General features: G+C 47.1%; 1 protein-coding gene and 1 pseudogene across 5 annotated transcripts in view; both read left to right on the forward strand.

The window, feature by feature from the left end:
- The window catches only part of LOC135379041 (uncharacterized), a 297,822-nt gene that overhangs the window by 60,912 nt on the left and 215,043 nt on the right, over positions 1 to 21,867 (forward strand). For all 5 annotated transcript variants that reach the window (XM_064612291.1, XM_064612293.1, XM_064612294.1 and 2 more), the window contains one exon: positions 8,982 to 9,045. In XM_064612291.1, coding sequence (XP_064468361.1) covers positions 8,982 to 9,045 — 64 coding nt within the window. The remainder of the gene's footprint in view (positions 1 to 8,981; positions 9,046 to 21,867) is intronic.
- On the forward strand, positions 31 to 2,814 carry LOC135376369 (uncharacterized; annotated as a pseudogene).

Genomic DNA, 21,867 nt, shown 5'->3' on the forward strand with positions numbered 1-21,867 from the left:
CGTTTACTTTGCAGTGCTTAGCTGCGCGCAATGGCATATTGTTGTGTGCCACGCTGCCGGTCAGACGGAAAGCGAAAACTTCCTGGAGTTACGTTCCACGAGATTCCTGCTGATCTGGAACTGCGGGAGCAGTGGATAAAAGCGATCAAAAGGCACCAGTGGGTGCCCAACACTACATCAAACTACTCAAGGGTTTGCAGCAAACACTTTAAGGATACGGACTTCATTGAAGGCAAAAGGTGGCGCCTGAAAAAAGGAGTTGTTCCATCCGTGTTTACGAAATTCCCATCTTATATGCAACCCCGTGCTGCAAAGGAAAGGACGAGTGAGAGTATCAGGAAGAGATCTGCTGTTCACAGTGATGCCATTCAGGGTGAGCCTGCAAGGAAGCGCAGAAGGGGACCAGAACGGCCAGTGGCGAAGAAGCCAATATCACCGGATGATGTCACAGAGGAACCAAATGTCAATGACTATACTAACTGTGGGAAACTTTCCTGAGGACGCAGACCAGGAGTGCATAAGCGGTTGCAGTACAAGTGCTTGTGAGTCTGTACAGTGTGCAGCCAGAGCCGTTTCACACCAAGAGACACAGGCTGATCTAGGGTCCAGTTTAATAGCAACAGAAAGGGCAAAATGGAGGAGAAAGGAGAGAGACCTAAGGAAGCAAATAGAGAATCTCCGGAGAACAGTGGACCGTTACAAAGAGGAAATGGACCGAATAAAGGAGTACTCCCACTTTGGTGACTTGACTTACATCAGAGAGCGCGCAAACGAAAAGCACCTTCCTGCTGTGTTCCTTCTTGATCAAATAGTGAACTTCAACCGCAAGAGGCCAGCATGGTCAGAAGACGTGGTTCGGCATTGTATAATACTTCGACACCTGTCGACCCGTTGTTATGAACATATCAGAAAAAAAACACTGATGAAGCTTCCAAGCAGAAATACGTTGCAAAACTTCCTTGGAACTAATTCTGGGGAGACAGGATTCACCGACTTAATACAAGCACGTCTAAAGGCAGAAAACGACAGACTTCATGCACCTCAGTCCAAGGTTTGCTCGCTGATCGTGGACGAGATGCGTATCAAGCAAAAGCTTTTGTATAATAAGCAGCGAGATCGTTTTGTTGGACAAGTCGATATGAGCATTGCCAATAATAGTCAAAGCAAGCTTGAACTGGCAAATTCATTGCTTTGTTTTGTGATAAATGGACTGTCAACATATTACAGGATACCGGCAGCATATTTCTTTACCAAAGGACTCAATGGCTATGCGCTGTCAAAACTAATTTTGTACGTCATTAAGGAGGTGGAAGAAACTGGGTTTAAGATTGTGCGCCTTGTAACCGACAATCACAAAGTGAATGTAAATGCAATGAAGGACCTCTGTGGTGGAATTTTAACATACAGGATTGAGCACCCGTGCGACAAAGACAGGCTTCTTTTCTTGAGTTTTGACTACTGCCATCTAGTGAAAAACATCCGGTCGCAATTCCTTGCTCGTGATATGGGCAAGGATGGAGAAGTGTCTTCGTGTTATTTGAAGAAGCTCTACGAGATGCAAAAGGAATGGCTGGTGAAACCTGTGAGAAATCTGAGCCGGAAACATGTCTACCCCAATAACATAGAAAAAATGAACGTGAGACGTGCTGTAGAAGTGTTGTCTCCCCCTGTCACTTCTGCACTGCAGTTCCTGAAGGAACAAGCAGGGCACGGTTGTCATGCCTCGTTTGCCAATACAGGCCCTGCAATACAGTTCATGAGTAATACCTACCGATGGTTTTTGCTACATAACACAGCCAACACAGCACAGCATATGCAACAGAACTGTCCTGATGTTAGACAGTATGATGATGCAAACGATGCCAGACTCGAGTGGCTTGAAGTAACCTCCCCACTGTACATTGAAGAGCTCAAGAAATGTGCCAGCTCATCGAAAGGGTTCCTCACCAGCGAGACTTATGAGGCCCTGCTTATGACAACATACTGCACCGTAGCCTGCATTCGGTATCTGCTGCTAACAGAGAAGTTCTGTTTCGTGTTGACGCGAAAGTTTAGCAGTGATCCCATAGAATCATTGTTTGGATCATTGAGGCGATCTATGGGCTGCAATGACCAGCTTGATGTGCGTGCTGTGTTGTCGTGCCTGGAAAAGCATCTGAAAACTGGCATTGCAGCAGCATCGGAGAGCAGCAATGTCCTGGACAACCAGGGGCTCGCACATAACAGTGTGCTCACAGGCCCAATGCCGGAGCCATCCGAAAATGTGTCTGAGCTCGCAGGATCAGCAGTGCAAGTACTAGAACGTCTGAGGACACAAGTCGTCCCAGCAACTCTGCCTGCCTTGCACGTCTGTGCAACGTAGCTGTGTACGTCGGAGGGTACATCGCCCGTGTTGTTGGCGAACACATCAGCTGTGATGCTTGCTACAACCTCACAAGTAAACCACTCACCAATCAGCCACTTCAGCAATTCACCAGGCATCAGGATAGAGGTGGGCTGGTTTACCCATCTGATGATCTCTTGTATGTTTTAGAAACATTGAGATTGCTCGTTGAAGCGGCTCTTCGGGAGCACCCAAAGCTCCACAGACCATTGAAAACACTGTTAAAAGTGGCAGTTCCTGCTGTTTCGCGCTCAAGCTTGCTGAGCTGCTGTCTCGGCGACTATGAGCATCACCAGGTTCTAGCTGAGCTTGTGTGCACAAGATTTATCAGGCCCCTGCTAGTGAACTATGCATCTGGAGCAACAGACAAGAATGATGTGTACAAAACGTTTGCGAGCAAGCCTCTGTCACGAAAGTACGTGAAGTTGTAAATAATGTTTTCTTTTTTAATCCTTTGCTGAATTCTGTCTGCATAAAAGAAAAAGTATTGCAGCTGTGGCATTGTGTGCATTATTCTACACGACTGCTTTTTCCCTGCAGAGAAGGCGTCAGCAAAAGTAATTTTAGCTGAATTTCACCCACGGATAGCTCATGTTCTATTCAAGACAACACCATGTCTGTAACAACGCCGGTACACGCTAACCAGCGGCGCACTCTCGCAGTAATTTGCAGTTGCCTCTCCTTATGTCATGTACATGGTTGCATTAACTCTATTTCTGCATAAGGGTAAAGTAAATTGAACGTTTGACAGAGGAAGACGAATGCGCGCACCCATAACACCAAAGCATGTCATCGCTCGCCTCCTGCACTCTGCCCCGTACGTGGACTGGAATTTGTGGATTAGGAATGATTCACGCTGTTGCCTGCTACGGTCTGAGGGGAAACCAGATTGTAAGATGTACACGTGGATGTCCTTGAATGAGTGGCCGGTTTGATTGAAATGACGCGACACAGGGAGATTTGGTTTCTTTGTAATATCGGATCTGTGATTATTAAAACGAATTCGGAATGATGTTGTAGTTTGGCCGATATATTGTGCTTTGCATGCGTTGCATTCCAATAGATATACTACGTTGGATGAGTTGCAGTCAGAAGTAGTTTTGATTTTTACTTGGAAGTTGCTGTTTGTGCTTTGTACCCTGTCTGCACTCTGCATTACAATACAAATTTGGCATCTTCGTCCGTTGCATGGGTGGCAGCCTTCGGTTGTAGGAGGTGGCTTATTGACTTTTGCGTTGACTAAGTGGTCTTGAAGATTCCTTGCACGACGATATGCTATGCGAGGCGGTTCTGGGAATATTTCTCCAAGGCGCTCCGACTGTGTTAAAATTGGGTGATGACGTTTCAGTATGTTTTTAAGGTTAGGGATCGCGCCATTGAAGGTGACTGTAAGATTAACCCGCTTGGGGCGTTCGGGGCGTGTTGAGTTTTTTTAGAAGTTCACTGCGATTAGTACGACGGGCTCTACATATCGCGTCCTTCACGAGATCCTGGGGGAAGTTTCGGCTGACCAGCGTGTTTTGAAGATCGTTAAGGTTTGCGTCCAGCTCGTCATCTTGGGAACAAATGCGCCGGTAGCGGGGGGCCAGACTGTACGGGAATTGCCAATTTTGTATGTCGGGGATGGCAGCTGTGAAATGATAGGTACTGTTGGGAGTCAGTCGGTTTTCGGTACAGATTTGTTACGAGGGTGCCATTGGATATGCCTATATGGACATCTAGAAAATCTATGCTCTCTCTAGAATAAGCGTGAGTGAATTGTATTGTGGGGTGCACGTTACTGAAGTTTTCAATAAAAGACAGAAGCGAGTCTTCAGAATGTGGCCACAGCATGAATATGTCGTCCAAAAAACTCTTAAAAATTAGGGGTTTAAGTTGACAGGTGCCAAGGAACCGTCCTTCTAGATCACCCATGAAGATATTTGCGTAATTTGGGGCCATCTTCGTGCCCATGGCTGTGCCGTTAATTTGAATGTAATGCATGTTGTCAAATTCAAAATTATTACATGTGAGTATTAGAGAAATTAGTGTTTCTACAACAGCGGAGTTGTACGGTTTTTCGGAAAATTTTTCATATGCTACGACAGTGGCATGGATGCCGTCACCGTGAGGAATATTGGTGTACAATGAGGTAACATCGAGTGTTACAAGCAGGGAACCGGTCGGGACTTCGATATCCGAAATTATTTGCAGGAAATGGTTCGTATTTATGTATGACGGGAAGTTTGGGGGGATGTCCTTGAGGAGGTGGTCAACGAACGTGGAGATTTTTTCGGTTGATGTGCCATTCGAAGATACTATGGGGCGACCGGGATTTCCTGGCTTATGAATTTTAGGGAGCATGTAAAATCGACCTGGTTTGGGGTCGTGTGGCAGGAGGTACTCGAATAGATTATCGTCGATTTTCTTAGTGACCTTCAATCTCTTTAAGGTTTTTGTGATCTTGGTGCTGATGTCATTGGTGGGATCATTTTCTAGGGGTCTGTAGAATGTTTGGCAACCGAGCTGCCGCATTCCTTCTGCGATATAGGTTTCCTTGTCCATGATTACTAGGGCACCACCTTTGTCTGCTTTTTTGATTACTATATCACTGCGCTGTGATATAGTAATCAAAAAAGGAACGTGGAACGAGTCACACTGGATGACACACTTGAGCCATATAATAAATGTTTCGTAAACGTGACGTGTGCCCTTGAGCATTCCTTGTGATGACTAAAATGATGCTCCTGGTTTATCTCAATAAATATCCTATTTCTCATGAACTTGTTACCTCGGAATGACTGTTTCTGACCATAAAGTTGTAGAGTTGCTATCGAACCCGAGAAAATAGGTACGTTTGCTCTCCGAAGCAAACATGCTCTCGTGCACCACACTTCCTCTCCTGCAAACGTATGAAGTCGGGGACAGCAGGGACTTTACACAAGCAGCACGAGTAAAATATGTGCAACGCAGAGATGAAGGCTGAGGAAGGGGATGCGTCCCCTTGTCTTTTTGTCCCGTGCGCCTCCCTTCTTGGCATCCTCAGCTTCCTTGTCGACACGTGCGCTTGGCGCACCGTGTTGGAAAATCTAGACTTTTACTTATTTCTACATTCCATCTTAGCTTCAACCTTCACCAGGATCAACAAAAACGTATTCATTGCACGTGTGCGACCTTTAACGATACTTCGAACGACAAATACAATCACAATGCGACAACATTGAATGTTCATCTGTGGACAGTAATATCGGACCAAAATACTGAGGTATTGTGTTAGGAATTAGCAGTGATGGCCAGTAGTTAACTACATGTAGTTAAATTACTAGTTAAACTACCTGATTGTAGCTAAAAAGTAGTTATCAACTTCTTGCAGAAATGTAATGGCAACTACTAGTTAAACTACTATTTTAAGTAGTTAACTACAGTAGTTAGGTTACTGAAGGCGCCAACTACTTCCGACTTTGCCGCAAGCTTTACGGCACGATTGTGCTTCCGACTTTACCTTGAGCTACTTGTTTGATGAGAACGGAGGTGCAGAGCGATTGTGTCGTGCATGTGTACTAAATCTTCACTTTTAATGCTTGTCTAGTGAAGCCTCATTTGCTGTGGAATAATTCTGCAACTTAGTTTATCGCGTAGGCACAGAAAGAATGCCGCCGCAAGCTTTGTATTTGACGATCGTAGCAATGGCTTGAGCCAAAGGTTATTACTGCTTGTGATTCATACTTAGGTGTCCAAGATCACTGCAAGGGATTGGTGTAGGCGGACAACGTTAAGTAGTTATAGATGTAGTTAAACTACATTGCAGTAGTTGAAAAGGTAGTTTTAACTATTCCCCTGAAAAGTAGTTGAACTACTAGTTAAACTACTCAATCACAAATTAGTTAGTAGTTATAGTTAAACTACTGTAGAAGTAGTTAGTGGCCATCACTGGGAATTGGTCATATTTCTGCGCCTTTTTCACTTTGGTGCCGAACGTAGGAGAGAATGCGTTCTCGGTTTTCCTTAGTATACGCAAAAGGAAAAAAAGAAGAAGAAGAAAAAAAAAGAGACACGAAGGCCGCACTATTGGGCCCGGTCACTCCACGACACTTGAGTTGGCCAACACTTTTGAATGCCGCTGCAAAGCCACCTCTTGTGTATCTTGCGTTGTATACGTAAACCCACATCATAATCATTAGAGAGTTTTAGCAGACCGTTGATAACGTGGCTTGCGTCAAACCGTATCAACCGGATCCAATCAGTGGATAAGATTCTGAGTCACGCGCGACTACGATTGGTTCCGATAGACACGATAATCTTATCAACGGTATACTAAAACTCACTATTATCTATCTGAAGCGGAAGTCATCCCCATATCACCGCCATCTTGTATCTCTCTCTCTCTCTCTCCATCTGGGGGATATTGGATATGTACTGTTCGCTGAGTGCCTACGTTGTGTGTCACTGTTCATTGAGGACCACTACTCTGTTCGAAACTGATGTATGCTTCCGTGGGTGCAGAACGAACTTTCTACATGTGCGGAATAGAGTGTCGCCCCTGCCGAAGAAATTCCCCATTCAGCATCATAAAATGAAGGTGTTGTTTTTCTACATGTTTATATGTGTTCACATCAGGTGTAAACATCGGGTTGGATCAGGTGTGGGTCGTACGTCCCAAGCCGCGGTTACCCGATAGAAACTGCTCGCAGCTCCTCACATCAATCCTCCCTAGAAGACTGGTTGACACGGCCTAATGGGAGAGGATTTGCTGCGATAAACCAACTCGAACCGCTTTGGTCGAGTTCACGTGAACGCGGGTCCACATGTACAACCTGTGTCAAGCCTGATTCCATACCTAAAGCACACGTTACAGTTCCTGTTATGATTCGAAGCAAGCACACGTGAACTGAATGCGTTTCTGTTGTTCCCGATCAAGGTTGAAGCTGAGCTAAGATGGAGTGTAGGAATAAGTGAATATGTCTATTTTCCAACAAGGGTCACCTGCTGCACATGACGACAAGGAATTGGAGGGGACTAACACAAGGAGACGTATCCCATCCTAAGGCTTCATCTCACCGTAGCACATATTTTACTCATGCTGCTTGTGTAGCATGCTTACCGCCCCTGACAGCGGTTTATCCAGAAGCCCATGCATGATGCGGTGGGGTAGGGAGTGCACATGTAAGAAGTTTGGGGTGTGTCGCCAAACATTTGAGGGTGTTGAGGGTGCAGGGAGTTCTGGTAAATCACTGGCCCTCGACCTCTCATACCTTATGGTCCGAAAGAGTCATTATGGGGTAACAGAAATTCATGGGAACTAGCATACTTGTTGAGATTAGCGTCATCAGGAGCCTCATTATTATAGCCATTATAAGGGATGCTCAAGGGCACACTGTAAATGAACAAACATATCCCCTTACGATACATTTATTTTCCTGCTCAAGTATCTCATTCAGTGTGGCTCTATCTTATTCAGGACACTACCTGAATTGAAATACTTTCAGTCATTCGAGTACGTCGCTTCCACATTTGTATCTTTCCAGACAAGGGGAAGACTCTGCTCTATCATTCCGCAATAGATTAGCAGACTATGATAAGCGGACGCGAGACCGAAGGCAGGCTGGAGCAGCGGGCTTAGTTTCTTGTTATTTTGGTTTTGTCACTGATCATCCTCTCCCATTTCGAAGCCAATCAAATATTCCTTACCTCCTGAAGAGAAAAATCTGAACTGGGGCTTTAATAGAATACAAAGAAATGTTTATTTTACATAATTAAAACATTATGTAGATAATGTTGTCTACGTCTACAAACGTCTTGATGTAGATGTATAGCACATATAACTCAATGTTTACAAGACTATTTCTCTACAAGGTTGGCAATGGTTTCCCCCTTAAAACCCCTTTAAGGTGGACTAAAACCAATATCCTGGAGGTTTATCCCACAAGTTACTCACTCAATTGACATTTGAGGTTTAAGAAACACTCGACGTGGCTCTACGTCCCAAGGCAACTACGGCCATCAGCGACGCCACGATTGTCGGTCTGTGGATCAATTTGTCCCCCTGGGGTTTCTTTCAAGCGATCCGTTTTGAAAGATTGCGTGTCTAAGCAAGTTTTATTATGCCAGCAAGTTGCTGGTGTCCTCGACAGGGATCGAAGCCGCACACTTTAGATCAGACAATATAGAAACTGATTCTCCGATGCCGGCATCAACACAAGAGCAAAAGCATCGTTACAAATATAGGAAATGATGTTCAATCCGAATTGCATCTCATAGGAGCTTTAATGACATGGATGTGATTGACTCACTAGCTGTTTAAAGGTGTTTCTAAAAGACAGCGCTATGTTGTCAATAAATTATATTGCTGGAAGCACCTATCTTGTTGTCTTCTTCTCTCTGTCGGTGTTCCCTATGCCAGTTCATGGTGCAAGAGCTTTTATTGCTTTTTAGCACATGAGCTTCTATACATGGCCAGAGTAAGAGAACAAATTGGTCAAGCAAGACATTCCCTTTTACTGAAATCTTGCACGATTGATTGCAATATCAACATGGACTATATTATTATGAATATTACAAACTATTTATTATGTCGATATATCAAAGACACCCATGTAATTCATCATTCATGTGATGTCAGTTGCAGGGTTCGAGGTACACGAATGTCTACAGCAACATGCAGGAGCAGTCAGCATAGAAAGAGAGTGAGTGAAATTATATATTCTGTAAGCGTTGCAACGCGATTATGGTATTCGTTTGTTACCATGTGTCTACTGTATTCTTTTTCGTGTGGAAGACACATAGCGGAAGGAACATAGTAACAGCAGAGGCAATCTCGCGATATAATTTTTACATAGTTATAATCTCTTAACCAGAAAGTGCACTATTGTGCAATGAATAAAGAAAATAAAATTATATAACAACTATAAACAGGATGGTCTTTTAATACATTTTACTTAGTTAGTTCTTCAGTATTTGCATAAAGTGTCCTGCAGGATGTCCGCCTGGCCTCATAACCCGCCTGTCATGATGGTATCAGTGCTTCTGTCGCGACTTTTTCATAAAAAAATATGCGTCGAGTAAAAAAAAAAGCAACTTTCCCCGCCAAACGTCCATGGCGTTGTTCTCTACCATCCCACATTTCTTGGAAACAGGTTGTGGTTAATATTTTCCTATTTCGCTCTGTGGCTGCTTCTTGAAGTTGATATTCGTAAACTTCAATGAAATATCTTCTGTGTGATTCACAAGCAGTTTCATGGCAATTCCCGCTGACGCTTGATCGACTCTTGTGGTCACGACCATTTGCCCGAAAAAAAGGGAGCACTCTTGTAGTTTTTTGCGAAACTGAGTCATTTAATCAGTGTAACGCTGTTGTGTAGGAGACGTAGGACGTGCGAAATTCAGCCCCCAAAATGCTTACTGAAGTGTTCCCGCTAAAAATGTGAGGCAGACCGTATTTGGTAGCATACCCCTTGAGCATTGCTTTCAGAAAGCTTCACCGAAACACCCTGCCCTGCAAGCCTGCTTCATCGCACGACTTTTCGATACTACGTCCTCGAAAACATTGGAATAATTGGAATAGCGTGTTTGTTTTTCAGGGAAGTGTTGTCGTAGTGTGCATCTATGCGTATGGTAATGTTTGGTTTTCCGTCTTCTACCCTCGTGCCAATGACCATCATCAAATAAATGTCCTCCTCTTGTGCGACATGCACGTGTGCTTTCTATCTTCGTGAATTACAACCACAGAGGACCATCTGGGATAGGTTATTTTATCCTGTGTGGCAAGTCCTCAACAGCCTGTGTGGCACAGACTCAAAACCTGCCTCTGCTGCTGGAAGGCGGAAGGCATTAAAGTGCCATCGCAGTCTGCCTCCGATAGACCGTCGCTCCCAAGAGAGCGGGGACGTTAAAGCCTCAAGGCGCCAGCAAGACCATTGACTAGTCTTCGTGACAGAGATGTTGGGCGTTAAATACTGAACGAGGACAACCTTGATGTGAATCCCTTTAGCCTGGTGATCAATAAGAAGAGTCGCTCGGAAGCCACACGCACGCATGCATGTTGGGACATCCTTCTGAGGCGCCAAACCAAACGTATGCACAGGACGGACGTCTGCATGTTGCGTCTGCGCCGCCGCGTAGGATCTTATACGGAAACGTCGTTTCAACAAGTGCGGCAATATGTGTGTGTTCGTGTCATCTGAGGGTGCTGTTATCAATATGCTTGGCCTGGACGCAATCACGGGCGTATGTCCGCAAGCGAGCATCGCTAAGTCCTATATATGCAGCGAAAACATCGGGAAGATCAGCGTCGTCGCTGTGCCATATGCGGACGAAGAAATGGCACCCTACCTTGAGGGCTCCCGGGTTGTTTTCGGCACGACGGCAGGTCTCAGGTATCTCCACGGAAGATCGTCAGAATAAATACATCCCCCTTAGGTCTGTTATTATCATCTTCAACGTTAAAATCTCTCACAGTGTGAAAAAGGGTTTGACCGATTACGCAGTGCAAGAGTATGTTGGGGCTCCCGTACAGTGTTTCAACTGTCAGCGGTTTGTTAACATCGGTTCTAACTGAAGGGGTTCAACTGCATCCATTATATGTGGAGAACTGCACATGCGATCGGACTGCACTGCTAGAAAAATGTGTACCCTTTAGGGCATAAACGACTCGCTCGATGCGCTCCTGAAGGTATACTATGTTTATGCTTCCGTGAACGTATATCATTTGCACCTCAGGGTGTAAACATATACCTGCTTGAGGGCATATTTTGAAGCCCTAGTGGTATTGTGACGGCTTATGGACGACGATAAAAATGTCCTTCTGGTGTCGTGCGCCTCTGCGCCTGCCAGCCAGTTCTACCGGCACCGTCCTAGCGTGAGACCACGTACATCCGCCCGCTGGGACACTTCATCATCGCCGGGCAGGAAGACCGTCGTCCTCTACATTTGGTGAACCAAACAAAGAATCCCACGTTCGGCGTAATTTGGCCCTTCCCCATCCTAAATTTTCCATCAACCAGCGAATCACTCCGGAAACCATAACAGAAGGTATGGTGTCTTGTTCCTCCGAGGACTCGCTAGGCGGTGATGATCCTCGCTCAGCATTCAACGACCTGGCATATCACGATGACGCTTCCACTCCGCGCCACACTCACCACGCCATGGTCACTCTCACTGCGTCACGCCTCGTCAGGCTTGGCGACCGTCCTCCTTGGGCATTCACTAGCGGCATGTTCCGGAACCACACGCTCCTGTACAGGTCGCGGTACGCCGCTGCACCATCTGCATCTCCTACGCTAGTCGGCCAAGAACCCTGCCCGCCTCGCCTTCCAGCAGGCTTCCATCCAACATACTGGCAAATCATTCAGAAGCGGTTAAGAGGCCCTGGGACTAACGTTCCACCAGGGACACGCACGGAGGCCACTATGAGGTTTACTCGCAGTCTATCCGTGCTTCACGATGCTCCTCCCCGCAGTCTCCTCGAAGACAACACTACGAGCCCAGCGCTCACGAACAGGGCCCGGATCTGTCGTCCCATCTCTGCACGCTGTTCGGCCTACTCGCCCGCATCACGCTTCGGCGCGCACCAGGAACACGCTCGGCCAGCCATCGTCCGCACCATAGTCAGCACCACAAGGCAAACACGCCCAACCCAGCCGTCCCTATTCCACGCGTCGCCCCTCTTTCTGATCTTCAAGTATTGACGCGGAGCTCAACTGTTAGCTCTTCACCGATCCCCGTCTTAAGGAAGGGGGGGGGGAGGGATGTGGCAGCTTGTGGACGACTATGAAGATGTGCCTCTACTAGTGCGCGCCACTGCGCCTGCCAGCCTTCTACCGGGACTGTCCTGCACCGTGAGGTCACGCACATCTCCCTCTTGGGACATTTCATTATCGCCGGTCAGGACTCCTGTGGATCAAGACAATCTGCTCCACAGTATAATTGCTGAAAACGCTAAGCTTCTATTTATTTCACCGTCATATCCGAGTGGTGGCTTCCCTATCCAGCTTGCCGAAACAACAACAAAAGACGAAACAAGAAAACGCCTGGACATACACACTCGCACACAAACTTACACAGCGTGGATGTGAATCGGAGAGAAAAGGAATGAAGTAGTAATTAGTATCAAATTGGAAACCGAGGAGCACCACCAAGAGATATTAGGAAAAATAGTTTCAGGAGCAGTTCGTATTTGCTGGAGAACAGATACGTATACAGCACAATGCGGCAACACATGGTGGAAAAACACTCTTCGCCAGGGAAGCCACTTAAGAAGTGAGGACATGTAGACCTTCTTATTTTGGGAACAAACAATAGGCTGTATTAACAACTATGTTTCATAATACATACTGCTTAAGTGAGTTTATATTGTCCCCGATACAATTTAATGTCGTTAATTAATTAATGTAGTGTCCTCTCACGTTGCGAAAGAAAAGTTATACAAAATGCTGAAGTATAAACGTAATATGGAAGTACCGTATTATACCATCGGCTGCCGTGGAAGGTATAGCCTGAGTGATCTATACCTTACACGTGGTTTAATCAGTGTATACACAGTGGTAACGACGTATAAATATGGTACTTTAGACTTGATTTATACAATTTTTATACCTTTGATATACGTTTTCTTCTAACAGTGTGCACTGTGAAGCGGTAACCAATGGGAGCAAACTGCGGAGGCCTTCATGTAGCTTCGGACTGACGGTGTCTCCATGAGAAAATAGCCAATCGGCGTCACTAACATGCCGTTTTGACAAGGTCTTTTTGCTCAACAGTGGGCACTGTTGGTACTGAGTACACGGGGTCGTTTTGCTCAACTGTGGGTACTGGGTACACGGGGCAGGTGGTACTCACGTACCACCTGCCCCGTCCGCGACTGGGCCTCCTAAACTTCCTTCGTCGCGCACCCGTGCTTCTAAGGGCGTAACGTTTCCCAGATGGTAGTTCTCGCCAATAGTCAGCAGCGGTACAGCGATGTATAGGACTCAACAGCTCCACTGAGTTCGGACACGGACTGCTTGTGGACAGCTGACCTGGCTTATCATACGTATAAGAACCTTTGCCTAGCCCGTATGAACCACTCTGTTAGCCGTCATCAGCTGTAACGGCCTGTGCAGCGGCCGACAGTGTCCAGGTAGCTGAGCTCCCTTCACAGTGAAGGGCAGCGATGTCAAGTTCAGCGCACCGTTGCCGCACTTCTGTTGCCTTGAAGGTTGTCATCGTCGTATTCCTGGGTGCTGCCCAATTGCCTGAAGTCAGAGCTTTTCTGGCGGCAGGCAGTCTCTTTTTGCCAAGCAATTCAGCAAGCGTATAAATATGCTGCCATATTACAGTGGAACGCGCGTCGCTTGCGGAAAAAGGTACATTACTTGGAAGGAGTTGTGCTTCGGTATCAAACACCTGTTCTGGCTATTTGCGCAGCGTATGCGAGTCAAGACTATGGACTTACAGGAAACATCGCATCTCCGCCTCGAGCTAAGCTTTCCGTTAGAAACGAACTGACCTCGACATTGGCTCATTCTCAACGTGACCCATTTCACGAAACAGAGTGCAAAGTGCGCATGGTCTGTCTCCCTGCCCCATTCCTTATAGTTTCAGAGGTCAATGCGCACCCTCCATCATAGGGTAACAGAAAGATGGACACATGCGGCAAGGTTTGGGCGGACATGATAGAGGATATTCAACTTCAACTTCTGAATGACGGGCCTTGTACGTTTCTCGACCGGCGTTTCCTTGCAGACTGTCTGGATCTTTCTCTTTGCTCGAAGGATGTATCCAGGTGCCAGCCATGGGCGGGCTTGGACGGTCGGGGAAATGGTCACTTTCCGAACTTTATTGGTTTTCACAAATTCACTCCAAAACAACGACAACAAGTTGCGACGACTACATATTGGTCAGCCCTTTGCGCCTTATGTTCATCCACTACCAGGAACGGCCTCTCGGCTGCCGAGATGGCGGCAGACATCGCGGATGCCCTTCGTTCATCAAGCAAGGACGTTAATGACGTCCCTTGTCATCTCGGCGCAAACCCTAGAGGTTGAGCAACTGCAGGCATATTGTCGACATGCGGGGCCCAGAGCACGTCGGACTGGGTTGCTCAACGGGGCTCCCACAAGTTACGTCAGGAGCATCCTGTTTTTCTTGGGCGGGAAAAAGGGTCACCAAGCCCCTGCCACAAAACACTGGCTGCCCGCTTTACGTAAAAAGCAATAATTTACTTTTAACTTTCCAAACGTCAGAGTGCGAAGACAATTCCCAACAGTAGGGAGCCACAAGATCCTCGAAGAAAAACACGTGGGGGGGATATGTTTATTACGAAAAAAAAAGAGGCAGGCAAAGGAAAGGTCAGCCAGGCACGTGGCATCACGTTACCGGTACGATACGAAGCATCCACAAATGCCATGCCTAGTCTCGCCGAAGGGGTCAAGAACAACCCTGAGGGCGCACAACTGGACTGTCCCCCTAAGGCATCTGAAAAAAAAAAAGTGCAAACAATAAATTTGGCGGTATCGGAGCTGTCATGGCCAGCCCAATCAGAGCTTTTTGCAACAACTCTTCCCTAAATTAACTCGCAAGGGAGGTTTAAATAAAAATTCACACAACAAACTTGTGACAGAAGCTTTGTGAAATAAGTTATTGCGTCCTCTAGCATACCACGAAATGTTTCTGCTGTCGAGTAAATGGGATTTTAGCGGTAGCCGGATTGCAAGCGCGTCTCCCTTGCAAGGCGACAGCGACGTTTTGGAAGCTCGAAGAATAATAAGGTTGCCTTCTTTTTACGGATCAAGGTCCATCCTACATAGTCACCGGAATTTCAGTCGGTTGATTTAAAGCTTTGCGCTTACAGCAGCCATCAAAAATGCAAAATATGCAGCATTTCACGATTTCGCTAACAATTTAGGATGGGATTTTTTGAAACCAGATCGTAGACAGTGCTCCAAGAGCAAAAATTTAACTGACCTGTAAGTAAAGGAGCTTTTGCTAGAAAAATATGTGCAGTAAATGGCTTTAGCAAAACCCCCTTCATTTGAGTGCCTATCAACTAGCCCGACTTTTGTGATGAGTACTATAGGTCAGTATCCAACCAATGCGATCACGGTTACCTGGGCTATTGATAATTTCCGCAGACGGTCGGTCAGCCACTGTTTTTCAACGTGCGTAAGCATTTCTTTTTCTTGTTGTTTTTCCTTTCTTTTTTTGGCGTATGTTCGTAATGACCTCGTTGCTGCACCCATAAGGTCAGTTTGTCATCGCTCTTATCATTATATCATCTGCAGTATCCAACTTGGGCACATGATGTTAACAGTCGCCAGCATCTCTCTACGACGTGCGGCACAGGTCCCGTTGACTGACCTTGAAACATATTCAATTCACTGGAATCCCCAGCTCTCCTGCTGAGTGACTTCAATGCTCATCATAGGGCCTCGGGAAGCTGTAGAACGGACTGACTGACGGACGGGGAAGGAGGTTGTTGGAAGCAATAGAGAATGCTCACAAGTGCGTACTTAACAACCCACAGTCAACTTATATGCGATCACCAACATCATTCGATGTATTGAGTCTTTCGTGGTGCTCTGTGGACATAATTCGCCACTTGTCATGGGCTACCGATGTCGACACCCGAGGTAGTGACCACTTTCCTCTATATATTTGGCACGACAAACTGCCTCTCTCACCCACTACTGGACATATTTCTTTCACGAACTGAAGACTTTTGCGTACCGGCCTCCGCACATCTGTGCACACCGGCGGAGGCAAGCTCGCAAGCCATTCGTTGCGCCATTCAGGACGTGATGATCCTATCTAAAAGGGTAACAGGCCTCGTCGATCATTCTCCAGCAATTAGGCTCCTTCGTGCATTACGATGACGCGCAGAAAGAACGGCTCGTAATACATCCGGATAAAAGCTAAAGTAACACCAGTATTGTGAGAAATAAGACCGGAAGCGTTGGTGTAATTTTTGTCAGCACCTTTCACTGTTTGACCCGGCCACAAAGATCTGTAGGACATCTCTGTAGGATGCCCCACGACCACCACCATAAAACAAAAAGAAAGGATCTTCTCGCGGTACTGGCTATCTTTAAGCGTGGTGACGAAAACACGTTAGAAACAGATTTCTCCGTCGTACTAACTACAGTGAACCCTCGTTAATATGACCACCTCCGTTCCCGCAGATTCTGGTCATAAAGCGAATTGTCATAATAACGAGAAAGCGGTCCGGTCGGGACCAGAGAGTATGCATGGCCGAACAAAACGCACGCATGATGCTGCACAACAATTTATTTAACAAAAAAGTCTGTCAACAATGACTGCTTGGTGTAGCTTGCAGTGATCAGCTTTTATAACTGGACAAGAGTACTATCAATCACACGAACATTATGAATGTCATTGTGTTGCTCAAAAAACAATAAAGCAACCTTCAGTGCTTCACTGGCCTCTTTCGTAGTGACGGGCGGTCACTGTCGTTTATGGTTTTTCTTACTTTAGCAATCCAAGAAGAGGTATGAGTAATCTGGAGGTCAACAACGCCTGGAGTCACCCTAATCCTTTGCGCCCTACTTTAACTGTGTCACTTTGTTCATGAGCAACTTAAGCAGCCACTCTAAGGGGCGCCTGACGCTGTCATAATAATGGGAGGATAATACATGTGTTTGACCCCAGCTGTGCCCAAAAATCTCGGTCATAGTCCGATAAGTGGAATGTCATATTAACGGGGAGATTTTACATGGCGAAGAAACCGTTCCCCAGGAATTCGGTCATAAAGCCTGAGTGTCAGATTAACGGGGGTCATAATAACGAGGGTTCACTGTACACCGGCGGCAGCCTCGGCAACAGCGGTACACACCAGTTTTGTCCAGAGCTTGAGGACCGAAATTAACAAAGGCTGGCCTCGTCCACCGGAGGTCACGGTCCACAACTTCACTCTAATCGAGCTAAAGACTGCATCGAAACTGATGAATGTGGCCTCGTCCACGGAACCAGAAGAAATCACCTACGCCGCACAGCGAAACTTTGACGGGCGGTCACTAAAGCTTTCCTTGGTTTTTATAATTGCATTGCATTGTGTTGGCAGCATGATACCTACCATCTACCTGGAAGGAGGCATTAGTTGCTTGAAACCGGGCAAACTCCCAGATGCCCTGTCCTGTTTTCGCCCTGTGAACGTGACAAACTGTGTGGAAAAACTGATGGAGAAAATGGTTGCATCATCTCGACTGGTGGCTCAAAAGTCAAGGTGGGTTCCTTCACGAAATGGCAGGCTTTCGTCGCCACCGAGCTCCATGGATCCAGTGCTGGGCCTCGTTTCCACAGTACAACATGATATGCTCGTGGACACTGGCCGATCCTTGCATCAGTTTCCCTAGACATGAAGCGCGTCTATCATACGGTCTCGCACATTTGTGTGCTGCACGCCTTGCGCTTTTTTGGAGTACAGGGTCGACTCTTCAGCTGGCTCCAAGATTTCCTCAGGGACCAAACTGTCGCTGTGCGCGTATCCCACGGCCAAAGCCCTAAGCATCTGGATCATCAAGGCGTACCACCATGAAGCATTCTGAGTCCTACACTTTTTAATGTGGTAATGTCGGGCATAGAATCGATAATTCCTCGCAAAGTAGCATTCATTGCCTCTTTGACAATATGCAAGTCACAAACAGCCATTCAGCATCATTTGCAGCAAACCTTAAATAATGTCCACACGTACCTCACGCGACTTGGGATGGACATTCGCTCGAAAGGTGCGTCATGCTCGCTTTCACCGGAAACGCTATCAGAAATTTCCCTCTTTGGCTTGGTGTAAGAAACCTCGATACTGTACGTTTTTATCGCTTCCCTGGTGTGATCATGGGCTTAGACCTGCGCTGAGCTCACCACGTTAAGCAGCTTGAAACCGAAGTGTTGCGATGGCTTGCTGCAATTCAACATCATTCTGGCCTAGGATGGGACCGTAATCGGTACTCCATTCTAGCCGTTTACGCAGCTTTGTTGAGAGCGAGTGTGCTATACAGACTTCAAATTTTGTACAGGATTTCCACAACGTCATTAAATACCCTTCGGACCCTCTTTCCCCGAAGCCTTCGTCGCTGCCTTGGAGTTCCCAGAATGGCTGATACATGGCAAGTCGTTGCTGAAGCTGGTTTCCATCGAGTAGCGCAGAGGTCACGCCAGACTCTCACTGCTTCATAGCTGAGGACGTCACGCTGCCGGACGCCTCCTGTTCTCTGCTTGTGCCGTCCACTTTCGTACTTCTGTCGGACCTGCTGGAACGACGAAGAGATTAGGTTCCCCCTCATGTCCGCCTCGGCAATCGTCATCCCATTGTAAGGCGTAGTGGAAGGACGTCGCCTTCTGCATGAAACATCATCAACAGCTGCGGAACTATATGGCATACTTTTCCGTCTGCAGCACATCGTTGATTTTATTCCGTGGTAATGAGTCGTGTCTGTACTGCAAGCAATCGAAAATTCTGGCATCCGAGGCTCATCCGCACCGTTGGTGCTAGATGAGCTAATGGCTTGCAACCATGTTTACGAAGCACTGCAAAGCCTGGTTCTACAGTAGGTTCCAGCCTAGTGCGGTGCCGAAGGGAATCGACAGGCCGACAGCGCTGCAGAAGCAGCTCTCTCGTCGCGGATACGGACGCGTATTGCGCTGCTGAGAGGAGATCGTCGTCCCGTACTTCGATGTCTGGTGACTCCCCTGGCTTCCTGCCAGTGGAGCGCTGACATCCTACCCCCAGCTGGCAAGATGGCTTATATGCAGGCCAGCTTGGCGAACGCAGGCTTTTACATTGTGGAGTCCCCCAGCTATGCTAAGCAGTGTTGATCCAGCGCTCACCTTCCGCTTGCCCCGACATAGCTCTCGTCAAGATGGCGCATTAGTTCATTGAATGCGCCACGATGTGGCTTTCACAGCGGAGTGGCGTTACCGCTTGAGACAGGTTGACTCTCCCCATTGCTGTCTCTGTGCTGATGTGGAATATTCAGAGCACATTCTGATCCGTTACCCACACTACCAACCCTCGCGAACCGTACTCTCCGTGTCCCTTAACGAGCTGGACTCCTCCCCCCACCTCTCTCAAGGAAAGTGTTTGATCCCTGGCCACATGCAGCCCACCAACGCTCTGCCCTCAAAGCTATCTTCACCTTTCTGGATACCATCATGACTTTGATCCTTATTGTGAAACGCCTCAATATTTAATTATCCATATTAGCACCAGCTATGGGTTAGGGTATCGCTTCTGCCGATGAAACTCCCCATTCATCATCTCACAGTGAATTTGTTGTTGTTGTTTCGTATTTTAGGCTTCGATTGCAGAGCGCGTGTTTTGGTACCCGCGTGCTTCGTGCACAAAATGCCAATGGTGTGCGCTGTTGTCGTCGTCGTCATCGGAGTCAGATAGAGAGCGAATTGGACTAGACGATCTGCCAGTTAGAGAAAGCACTAAGCACCACTTCATAGAAAACAAGGCATGCCAAACGAATGAGGAGCAAGATTATATTGCCCGGTCCCACATTTTCTGTCCATAAAGATTTCAGGCCATATCCTACCAACTTGCCCAGGTTCGTCACTTTTTCTCGCTGCTTCAAGGCTGCGCACTGACCTAAAGCAGACGGCGTTTTGTGTACCTCTGAGTTGGCGTCTGGTTGAGTGCTGCAATTCTGAAAATGACGTAACAATGGATAGAGGTAACTAGATGGCGGTACTTCTCACCCGTGTCCAATAAAAGTGCGTTTTTGTATAAACATCGCACCAGTTACGAAGGAGAAGTGTTGAACAAGAAATTGTAAATAAAATTACGAAACGTAGAGTAACAATCTTACACCCGCTTACACCAGTAGCTGCAGACAGGAGTTCTCACCTCCTTTAAAGGGAGACTTCGAAACCAAATGAATTTCATGCTTGCGGTGTTTCCACCATCATTTACTCGAACTGAGCACAGTTGTGAAATATCTCACTTGAAAACGAAGGTGTAATCATAAAAACGACTTTCGAAATTTGAAAAAGTCTCGCTCCCACCGAACGTCCATGGAAGTACTTGTTCTTCCTTTCTCTGCTCGGACGAAGTCGCCATGCATTAAGGGCGGGTTACATGGGGCGAATATGCGACGAACAGTCGGCGAACTTCGCCCTGCGTCGTTCGCTCGACGCCCGGCGTCGAAAATATGTCGCCGGCAGTCGATCTAGCCAGGGCAGAAAATTTCGCTCGGCGTCCGACGCTCCCGGAATCGGTCAGTAGGAAGCGCCAGGAAAACAGTCAATTAGTGCTCAATACTGGTCGTGACTTCCGCCTTCTGCACGCCCTACGTAGTCGTCATCGTCTTTGCGCGCTCTTCACCAGGCCCAGCACCAGCAATGACATCAAAGGCGGCGCGTCTAGAATTTTTTCTTGCAAGCCATATGGGATGCACCCAGGATTTCCTGTTCCTTTCCTCCTTTTTTCCTAAGCTCTCTCAACTTCACGAGCAATAGTTTTTTCTTCAAAAGAAGAAGCCGCCAGAGGACCCCCATATCAATCTGGGCAGCGCCTCTTTCTCCTACGTCTGTCCCCCCCCCCCCCCGCACTGTAGCCAGACCACACTCTACCTCCGCACGCGTTCCCCGAAATAGGCGCGTAAATGTTATGACCGCGCCCCAAAAGACTACATATCGTTTTTAGTGAAGGTTAAACACTTTTCTTGGTTAGTTATTATTAGAAAGCAGGAATAATAGTCTCCAAAGCTAGCTTGTTCATTTCATCTTTGACCACAACGTGTTTCTCCTATCTGGACGCACTGACAGGCCCGCAACGAACGCGCAACGGCATCCGCTGCTTCTTTGCTGCATGTAACGCAGCCCGCGAACATCCCGCGTTGTTCCGCCGCACTTGTCCTGCCGTGATGAGTGCGTCTAAAAGTTCGTCGCATGTAATCCGCCCTTTAGTAATACAATTCGTGCGTTGTTTTCTGACTCTTAGAGAAGCAGATGACCGTTGTTTCTTTCCATCTGCGTCTGGGCGATACGATCCCCAATCTTCGTTCGTTGATTTGTTCCGGGAATGTAACACAGCGGCGACGACTGGCGTGGTATACTACTTGCCCGCTCCATGCAGGTTGAAGTAAAGTTTTTGAAACTCCTCTCCACATTCCTGTTTCGGTTTATTGCTCACTTATTTGAGGCATAATTCGTCTCACGAGAAAGCAAAACTGATGGCACGTATACTGTGGATGTTATGCACCAACTACGACGAGCAGCAATTTTTTCACCGATCGTTCCGAAGTACCCCTACAAGGGGACGGTCGCATCCTGAAGTCAATCTATGAAATCTGTGCCACTAGGTTCGGCAAGGGCCGACAAGCTACCTGGCAGGGTGTCTTTAGACGTCGAAGGTGCACGTTTTGCGCATCCGAGAACATGAGAACGTAAACCAGACGTCCGTAAAAATCGCTTGGGTGCGAGTTTTTCCACACAGCGGCAATACCAAACGTCTTTCACATCTCATTTTTTGGTCCCTCTAGTCCTGCCGGGACGTTGGGTAATGGCGGAGG

The sequence above is a fragment of the Ornithodoros turicata genome, chromosome 1 (assembly GCF_037126465.1).
Source record: "Ornithodoros turicata isolate Travis chromosome 1, ASM3712646v1, whole genome shotgun sequence".
Lineage (NCBI taxonomy): Eukaryota > Metazoa > Arthropoda > Arachnida > Ixodida > Argasidae > Ornithodoros > Ornithodoros turicata.